This window comes from Micropterus salmoides, unplaced genomic scaffold (genome assembly GCF_014851395.1).
Source record: "Micropterus salmoides isolate LMB-PRFRI ecotype aquatic unplaced genomic scaffold, ASM1485139v1 Ms_hic_scaffold_22, whole genome shotgun sequence".
NCBI classification, from domain to species: Eukaryota; Metazoa; Chordata; class Actinopteri; order Centrarchiformes; family Centrarchidae; genus Micropterus; species Micropterus salmoides.
Window position 1 is genome coordinate 17,719,200 of NW_024041373.1, and position 9,450 is coordinate 17,728,649.

The following is a 9,450-nucleotide window of genomic DNA, read 5'->3' on the forward strand; positions in this document are numbered from 1 at the left end:
CTTATTTCCAAGGCAATTAAAGCCTCACTCAAACTGCGCGGTAGCTTTATAAAAACCACATCCTCGTTTCAAAGACGTCAAGGTGAAACATTTTTATTCCCTCCAAATGCTGGAACAAGTCAATAAATAGCTAAATCCATGCCTAATGGAAGCAGATTGTTTCCATTCAGGGGTGCACTTCTGAAAGCCAGATCAGCCTTCAGACAGCAGAGTCATTAGGGCATTCCAAGTATTTTTTGCAAGGACTATGCAAAGGAAGGGAGAAAATATGATTAACTGTAAAGCTGCAGTCGTTAAGCTGCAGCTCGTTGTACAGGTGAAAGAGCACTTTGCCAGGCGGGCTAAAAGGAAAAGCGGGCCATGGAATTAGTCAACAACATGAAAGGGGACATTATGTCAAGATGTGATTTAAATCAAGGAGTACACTTTAGATGCTATTGTTCGACAGAGGAGAGACATTCATTCATAAAAGGCATCCATGTGTTGACAACAGGTGAATGAAAGCCAGCCGCAGTGAGGGATGAAACCGTCAAAGCGAGCGTCAGTCTGATCCTCTCGGACAGAAAGAAGTGTCAAGAGACAGGAGAGAAATCCGACCAGATTCTAAACAGCGAGCCAAGATCACTCATTCATTGAGGCATATCATAACCAGAGTCTGAGTTGCTCGGCTGAGCACTGCATCGCTGGTTTTGACAGAGTCATCTGGATGAATGAGGTTAATAATATGTATCAAGGTTAATCCAACAAGGAGTCCCCTCCTCCCGGGAAGTCAAGCTTTTATACCCTAATTCATAAAAACGACAGAAAGCCCCCTTCTATCCCCTGTTAGTAGGATTCAAAAGCACTGAATTACCTCTTGCCTTTTTGTGCTCGGTGCCCTTTTCACACCTGAGGAGCTTATAGCTAAAAGAGCAAATAACCTGGAAGGCATTTATGAAGCAGTGCTCCCACTACACACAGGCTTCTCTGCCCCGCTGCCAGCCCGCAGCAATGTCCTGCACAAACCACACAACTACACAAACAAAACTTGAAGCACTAAAATGTCAGTGTCTGCCATGATGAAACACCAGCAATGATTTATTTACTGAGCACTCTGCGCATGTCTGTGTCTTTAAAACATTGAACTTAAAGTCACATGAATGCCTCTCGATTCAATCCTGAGACACATGATCAAATCTGGGGAGAAACAGTGGTGCTCCCTCAGATGAAAAACTTGGGTCTGAAATAGCATATAGCAATAAAATATAAATAACGTGGTTCTCATTGTGTGTGTTTTGCATTTAACAGCGTGATGCATTTTCAATTAAGGTTTCAAGGCCTGCGGGTCCCCAAACAGCTCTGCTTTTACTCTCTGACAGCAGTAACACTTGTGGAATAAAGTGAGAAACTAAATTACTAAAGAACAGCATTAGCTAGTTGTCACAATCTATTGGAAAACACATATTACTTATTTAATTTAAACAAAGTATAACCCGACAAAAGAGAAAGATGAAAGAGACAGAGGGTTAACTAGCATCCAGAATCTCAGGATTGTAATTGATCTGAACCTAGGAGAGTGCAGTTGCAACTCTAACAGAGCAAACGGGATGATCCAAAGGTTCCTCTTGAGATATTTTCCATTGTAGCCTTTGAGAGTCAATACAAGTTACTCCTGGGAATTGCAAAGAGAAAACTGAGGTGTTGCACCTATTTTTAAATTCCTACCATGAAATCTATGTTCAGATGTGCACTGTGCTTCCCAAACCTTCTTCGTTTTTTTTCCAGCAACGAGTCTTATGCATTTTATGCTGGCAGCACTCTGCATGTTAGCTAAACCAACAAGAACAAATTGGAAATGCATTGTTTTCCAAAGTTGACCTCCAGTCCTTTGGAAATGTGCCTCTTTGGCCCCGTTTCTCTTACATTTAAACCCAGGAGATTTCTGATCTTTTCGACCCTGATCAGGACCCCCCGACTTGAACCTCAGATGTCTTCCAACCAGACCCTTATAAAAACAACTGCCTTCCTCTCCTTTGTGAGGATGATATAGTTGCCTCCATCCACTAGTGAAGTTTGGGGCTAAGCAGCCTTCCTTAAAAGGAGAAAATATGCTCTTTTAGGAGGAAAAAAGAAGAGGGGTGGCAGCAAAGTGGGAGAGGCTAATGGAAATAAGGCAGACAGAGGGAGAGGGATGGATAGAGTATGTGTAAGGAACGCTCTATGGGCCTTGTAAAGAAGATGAAGTGGATGAGAATGAAGGGAAATATAAACATTTAGCCAAATCCAACAGGCGTTATCACTACACTTCAATAACCCAAACAAAATGAAAATTTAACAGAGCTGTTTTTATCCCATGAGGGCACTTGCGCGTTTTATAAAAAAAAGATAACCTTTCAATTCTCTATTGAGCAACAACAAAAGTTAGCATCACACAAAAAACTACTTTGATTCAAATGAATTGCTCTATATCAAGAGAAAAACATGAACTTCATCAAGTTGCTCAAGCACACATGTCCAAACAGACTGAATGGTGATAATAATCTTGAACTAATAAGAGAACACTGTCTCAGCAGGCATTTCCATTTGCTTTCAATAGTCTGTCTGCTTTTCCGTCAACATTTTTAATGTAGATGCTTATTAGAAGATGTCAGTCTCATTCCCTGCGCCGATGGAGAGTGTGAAGAGGTGTCGCAGACGCGCCGCAGAAAATTGAAGCTGCAGCTGAAAGGCTTTGATTGAAGTTTTCCTGTGAGGTCACACTCGTCACTTTCAATGACAAATCTTAAACTACCCTTTTCTTATCATAATTGACAAATGATTGCAATGAAATTCTCCAATGGCCAAGACATCAAAGGCCTCACGGAGAGTTTGAAAAAATGTCAAAATGCAGGACAAAGTTGATATTTTGGAGATCTTGTGTTTTTCCTTTACAAAAGCCTGAATTTATATTAAAAAAAAAGCTTGTCAAGGTCTCACTAAAAGCCTCTTTGGGAAATCGGCAGACAGTAAAAGCTTTAGGATGAGGATGATTATCATAATGAAATGGTCACTCTCTTGTGCCAGCCAGTATCCAGGGTCTCACGTTTCATTACAACACTCAATGAGACACAAAGACAACAAAAAGACACAAGAAAGAAGAGTGCTTTCTGAGTTTTACCAATACAGAGAGCTGACAGATATAACAAAGACTAATGGCTTTTTTTTTTTCTCAGTTAAATAATTCTTTTTATTTTTGAATGTTCTTTGATGAAATCCTTGGAGCTTTGTTTGTTTGCGTGTTGACAGAATAATGCAATTCTTACATCTGATCTCTGCAAAGTCTGAAAACAGCAGCATGAGAATAGAAACAAAATAGATTTAAAAGTAGATATTATACCAATAATGGTAATTTGAGCACTTTACTATCTCACTATGCATTTCAAAGCTGGATTTAGTTTTGAAAATGTATTGATTATGTTAAATATGTCCACTTGTCAGTGTGCTTGCAGACTTAATAGTAGATATTCTTCCCGTCCACCAGGGGGGTACATATATTAGTACATATATTGATTCATAATAAGACAACCTCTAAGTTCAAACCCAGCGCACAGCTGGATCATTTGAAAACAGAGGGCTATTTTAGTGCCAATCTTAGTTTGAGAACCAGACCTTTTGTTGCAGACCAAGTAGAGCCAGAGATGTTTGCTTAGGAGTTTGAAAAGGAAGGAGAGAGAGAGACTAGCTGTAGACTAATCATAAGGTAAACATGAGCAGAGAGCATGTTAAGTCTGCCTGTCACGGAATCACAGCTTGTATAAAATAGGCACTGGTACATCACACAGAGCTGCCAACACCAGCTCAGTAAAACTATAATTCCCAGTCATTGGATGACATTTCATCTCTCTCTCTCTCTCTCTCTCTCTCATATGTTAAGCCTGTGATCAGGCTTAATGATGTTCATCCTTTTATGGGCTACTGATAATCATATTGAAACGCATCACTGATTCTGTTTCCTGATATATTTTTCCCTCAGTGTCAGTGTAAAGTTGACAGCACCATGTGGCATTTTTCCTTATATCCACTGTGTGTGTGTGTGTGTGTGTGTGTGTGTGTGTGTGTGTGTGTGTGTGTGCGTGCGTGCGCGCGCGCGCGTGTGCTGGAGTGCACCACCTCATCCATATGTGCTACAGGTGCCGTACCTGCTGCGCCACACATAATATTACGCACAGGATTTACAAAGGTGACAAAGGATCGATGAACTTGTACTGGCGCGCAACAGCCTGTGCAAAATATGATCATTATCATAATTAAAAGTGAATATTTTGCGTTTATAATTTGGACACCTACTGTGGGCTTTTGGGGTAGAAAGGTAGGGTGACATGGCTAAGATCCTGGATGTCGAAGGCAGTGGGCTCGGCCGAAATTGCCTGCCTCTTCGTCCGCTGCTGCTCGTGCAGCTCACTCTGCTTGTGGACCTGCTGGGTTGCCGGTTTGATAACGGAGCGGTATTTGTCCAGCTCGTTCTGTAGTCTCTGTATAAGCTCATCTTTCTGGTCGAGCTCCAGTTCCAGTTCGTCGATGAGCGCATCCCTTTGACGCAGCTCCTCGATCTTCTCCTGGAGCGCGTACTGCAGGTCGCGCAAGGTGCCCATTTCAATTGGCTGGCGACGAGCGACTTCCCAATAAGTTTATGGAAAGGTGCGCAACCGAGTCGTTATCCTCTCTCCTCTACCACGCTGCTCATAAACTTTATCCGGCATGAACAGCCTCAGAGGATGCAGCCCCCTGTCTCTCCTGAGGGGGATTCCTCGCCGCTGTCCGTCAGAAGCGGATGAATTTAAGCGAAGGTATGTTCGGTGGTTGCCGCGAATGCCAAGGTGAAAGCGTCTAAACCACAATCACGCAAAGTTTCTCTCTCTCTCTCTCTCTCTCTCCTCCCCCCCCCCCCCCCCCCTTCCCTCCCTTGGCGGTGTGACAGCGGAAGACCGTCCTCCCCGAGTGCGTCAGGCTGCGACCCGGAGAGAGCGCATGGCGAGAAGGGCGCCTACAGGAATCTGTGGCACAGTGCAGTCTGCAGCCGCGCTCGGCTCACATGAATAATGGACTCGGCGAGAAAGCCACTGCTCGGAGAACCATGTCATCGTATCTCATCAACTCGCCCTGAGGCTGCTGAGTTAAAAATAAATGAGCACTGGAGCCTTAATGGAACTTGAAGGTGATGGAAACCTGATGAACCTCAATGTAAAAGATAAACAACGCGTTTTTCATCTATTGGAGAAGGAGGCGCTGCTGCTTGTATCTGTTGGACTACTTTTTGTATTTTATCTACGTGGAAAGAAATGCATATATTTGAAAATGAAAACTATTAGTGCGGACTTCTGTGATAAATTTGAGCCCAAATAGTGCTTTAGAAAGCAAATTATTTATGTTTTAAGAGGAAAAGAACAGTTCCACTTTTCCCAAATCCCTGTCTAGCAACTATTAATTAAACTATTAATTAATTTAAGTGGAGCAAGTAAAGGTGCTAAAAGCAAAACATGATAATCTTACAGATTGCCAAACAGCTGCAGCAGCAGACATGAGAATGCCAAAGCTACTGAGGCTCACGACACTCCGCAGCAGCTCCACATTCCTCATCTAATCTTGAATTGTGTGTGGACTCTGAGCTGCTGGTGTCTGTTCACATTATCCCAATGAGTCATCTGAAGCTCAGCGAGCAGCATTTGGCCTCATGCGCTCTGGACACATTCAGAGGAGGATAAACTGCCAAGGACAATCTGATAGGATGAGCAGTCATTGAGGCTACAGCAGCAATTACTGCGCTGAGAGGATGGGGAGGGAGGCGCAGGCTGACAGCGAGGATACAAAGCTGGTTGAACGAGATTACTTTGGCTGTAAGGATAGGTCTTTTTGGCTTGGTGGTAAAAAGCATATTTTTCTGACTGAAAGCGTGGAAACAATCCCGGACAGCTACAGCCCTTCAAATGAAAGAGCACGGCTGCCCTCTTGTGGTGGCTAAAAGCATCAACTGAGCAAACACCAAAAAGGTGCCATGCCTCTGCTCAACAGGCAAAAACGTCCAAGCACTAATGATCCTACAGTGTGTTTCATTGCATCAGTGGATGACTGAGCAACATGCTCTGTGGTAGTGAACCATCAGGTCTATTACAAATACTGACATGTGCAGTAGTCCTATGTGCAGAGTGAAAACAAGTGCACATCAGCAGCTTAGCAAACAATGCTAAACCAGTTTTTAGATGTCACAGAGACAAACAAATGTGTACATTTCAACTTTAAATGAGATAAAGCAACTGTGAAGACCACCTGTAAGCAATGCAGTTAACTGCGTGATTAAGCTCTTAAAATAAATGTTCCCCCCAAAAGATTTGTTTTGTAGACAAACACCCAAACCTCTACTGAAGCCCAGCTTTTCTCCTCTGAGCTAATAAAAAAAACTCATATTTTCTTTTATCTCTGTCAAGGGAAGGGCGCAGGGCTCAAAGCTTGAGCAGCAGCAAAGTTTCCTTCATATCAGGAAACTGCAGGTGCCTGGAGATTTTCAGACTCTGCAATCCAGTGTTTGCATCCCCACATCCTCCCATCATCAAAAGGCCCTCCCACTGTCCTTCAAAGCACCTCTGCGCTTTAAATTTCACCTCTCTAACCATCCAGCCCAGCCCTTTTCCTATGCAGATCAATAGAAACAGGATCCGTTGCTCCATGCTGCGGTAATCCGATGAGCAGGGCAGGCCGCCGGCTGGTGCCACGTCCTGACTCTAATGGGGGTCACACCGTCTCAGACCCCGCGGAGGCCCAGCAGGCGCGACGGCGCAGGTGAACGCCCTTTCTCCAGGCACCGAGAGCAATCAGGTCTTCTCACCAGCTTTTTTGCAAATGCAAACAGGTTTACTTCCGTTTCACTGCACAGTGTGTTTGGCCGCATGCAATTGCTCCACTGGGCCCACATATTGTGCCTCATCAGCTGACGCATAATTTGACTATTTCCAGAATAAACCCTGGTTCAACAGAAAGGTTGACAAAAGATGATTGGTACACCTAATTGTTTTTGTCTGGAGTGTAGCTTGTCAGTAGGGTTCCAATTGTATTAGATTTTCACAATACAACAACTGTCTCATAAAATATCACAGTATATGGCATGACATTGTTATTAGTAGTATTAGTATTAGTATTAGTAATAGGCTTATTAGTATCATTATTATCAGTTACAATGACCCTTAAAGGAATGAGAACAGAAGTTTTTTGTTATATTTCTGTCTCAGAAAAACCTCCTCTTAAAAATAAATAAAAAGATGTGCACACGTTAGTGAGATTCCCTGTCTGGTTGCATATATTTCCCAAAACAGACAAGCAAATGCATGGATAACTGTCAATTTTCATGACATGGTATACCGCTGCAACCCTACTTGTTAGTCATTATTTCTCAATGAACCTGGGTCATTCATGACTTTCAAACCTCATTCTCAAATATCTGTATCTCTTGCCTTTTTTGTGTTTGTTTGAAGGCACACTGATGAGTCAATGAGTGCAAACGATAGGCCCCGCCTGCAGTTTATTAATGCAAATGATGACTGGCAATTGTCTAGCATCTTAATAAAATTAACCCCACTGTCTATTCCTTTAATTGAGTCAGCAGAGTGACACAGATTTCTTTGTGTGTGTGTGTGTGTGTGTGTGTGTGTGTGTGTGTGTGTGTGTAATCAATATAACAAGTCTTTTATCCTGTTGGGATTGTGTATGTTGAAATGGAGAAATTAAAAGATCAAGACAGAGAGGGTCAAACTTTCTGCTGGGAGTAATTAGGCCTACAGCTAAATCAAGCTGAACAGACTGAAACTAAGTGAAAGGGTGAGATACTAACTGATAACTATCCAGATACAGGCCTCATATGAAAACCCTCCAAATCAGGACTGTGAGGCTAAAACGGGCACCTAAAGGTGATGAAGGAAGCATATGGTCAAACAAAGCGTTTTCTAATGGAGTATTAAATATCCACAGACATGCACTTCGGGTCCTCAGCGTCCAGCTACTAAAAGCCAATAATGCATCGCACTTCCTCCTGGCTGTGTCCTGTGGGACTGCCGTGATGGATCTGATCAATTAGGAGCTCTTTCTGAAGCTGGCCTTTGAGCTGCGTCATCGTCCATTCATGGCAAACGTCTCCATCTCCCATTTAAAAAAAGGTAGAAAACAAAACAAAACAAAAAAGCTTTGTGGACATAGGACACTGAAGTGCCACAAGAACCTGTGTGTGTGAGTGTGTAGAGTTACTATCAACACGTTTCAATCACATTTCTGTTTGAGAGAGAGTTGTGCTTCCTAATACTAGAGTATCGATTCACACCATTCATGTGAAACATTTAGATTATGTTAATGACAACTAAAACACAAAGATATTTTAAGATGGGACACAGAACTGACAGCATGGGGGGTAAAGTACCAACGCCCGCTGAAACTGTCTTACCAGTCGGACTTGGCATATTTCCGAAACGGCTGCCCTGACAGGTCCTGGTGCGTCTGAGGCTCCGCGGAGATGCCCTGCGCCCTGCGGGTCCTCGGTCCGATAAGTTGAGCGCTGGGCAGGACGGACTGACATTTGTGTAATTTTCTCTTCAGCTCATGAATCTCGTCCTCCCGGTCCGCCAGACGCCTCTCCAAGTCCCGTATCCTCTCCTCCTTTAGCAGCAGGATCTTGGCGAAGTCGTCCTCCAGGTCACTCATGTTGAAAATCTGCGTTAAACTTTGCCGCGATACGGACAAAACGATCAACTCCCCAGCACCAGGTCGTGAAAACGCACGCAAACCCCCGCTGTAAATACACGCGCAGGATGATGATGCTCCGAGAAGCCCCTCCACTGCCCGATTGTTTATTTCAGAGGAAAAGAACAAAGCGGTGTTTAAAGCCGGGGAGCGGACGGCTGATAGAGCAGCGCTACGCTACAGTCCACCGAGCCTCCGGGGAGCTGCTGATGATCCTTCATTGAGAAACCAATTACAGCAGCCCTTCCTCTCCGAGGACGCAGGCAGGCCGTCAAACTGGGCACTAAAGAGCCGAGGCAACTCCTGTAGTTCACCGCCTCTCACACTGCAAACACACCACAGAGGAAGCCCAGTGCTGCTGCTGCTGTCAGATATTTGTTTACCATCTACCTGCACGTCCTAGAGCTCCCTTTGAGCGACAAAAGCGCAATGTTAAACACCAACATCACCTCCCCGGCCTAACCTATTGCAAAGATCAATTGTCCCGCAGGCTTTATAGGATAGTGGACTGGGCTGTAGGTTGTTTACAATGGTCAAATTTTCTATATGGGGTAAGCACACATCAGTGAGGTGAATGTAAACTTCCCATAGGGCTGTTGGCCTTTATATGGGATTGTGTTCTGGTGATTTGCTCCTGAGGTTCAGCATTATTTGTTTTATTATTATGTATGTTTTTAGGATGATTGTGCCTTTTCTTTTGATCCAATCTTGGAC

General features: G+C 43.7%; 1 protein-coding gene and 1 long non-coding RNA gene across 4 annotated transcripts in view; one reads left to right on the top strand and one right to left on the bottom strand.

The window, feature by feature from the left end:
* The window catches only part of LOC119917223, a 58,281-nt gene extending 50,715 nt beyond the window's left edge, over positions 1 to 7,566 (top strand). Inside the window, exon 6 of one of the 2 annotated variants that reach the window (XR_005447243.1) lies at positions 4,937 to 7,566. This is a non-coding gene — a long non-coding RNA (uncharacterized LOC119917223). Of the gene's footprint in view, positions 1 to 493; positions 1,252 to 4,936 lie in introns of those variants that run through there. The other variant, XR_005447242.1, reaches the window with a different exon arrangement.
* LOC119917222 (cGMP-dependent protein kinase 1) overlaps positions 1 to 8,968 on the bottom strand; it is an 84,123-nt gene extending 75,155 nt beyond the window's left edge. Inside the window, exon 1 of one of the 2 annotated variants that reach the window (XM_038737430.1) lies at positions 8,441 to 8,968. In XM_038737430.1, coding sequence (XP_038593358.1) covers positions 8,441 to 8,697 — 257 coding nt within the window. In that variant the 5' untranslated portion in view covers positions 8,698 to 8,968. Of the gene's footprint in view, positions 1 to 4,305; positions 4,874 to 8,440 lie in introns of those variants that run through there. The other variant, XM_038737429.1, reaches the window with a different exon arrangement.
* Positions 8,969 to 9,450: the final 482 nt, after the last annotated feature.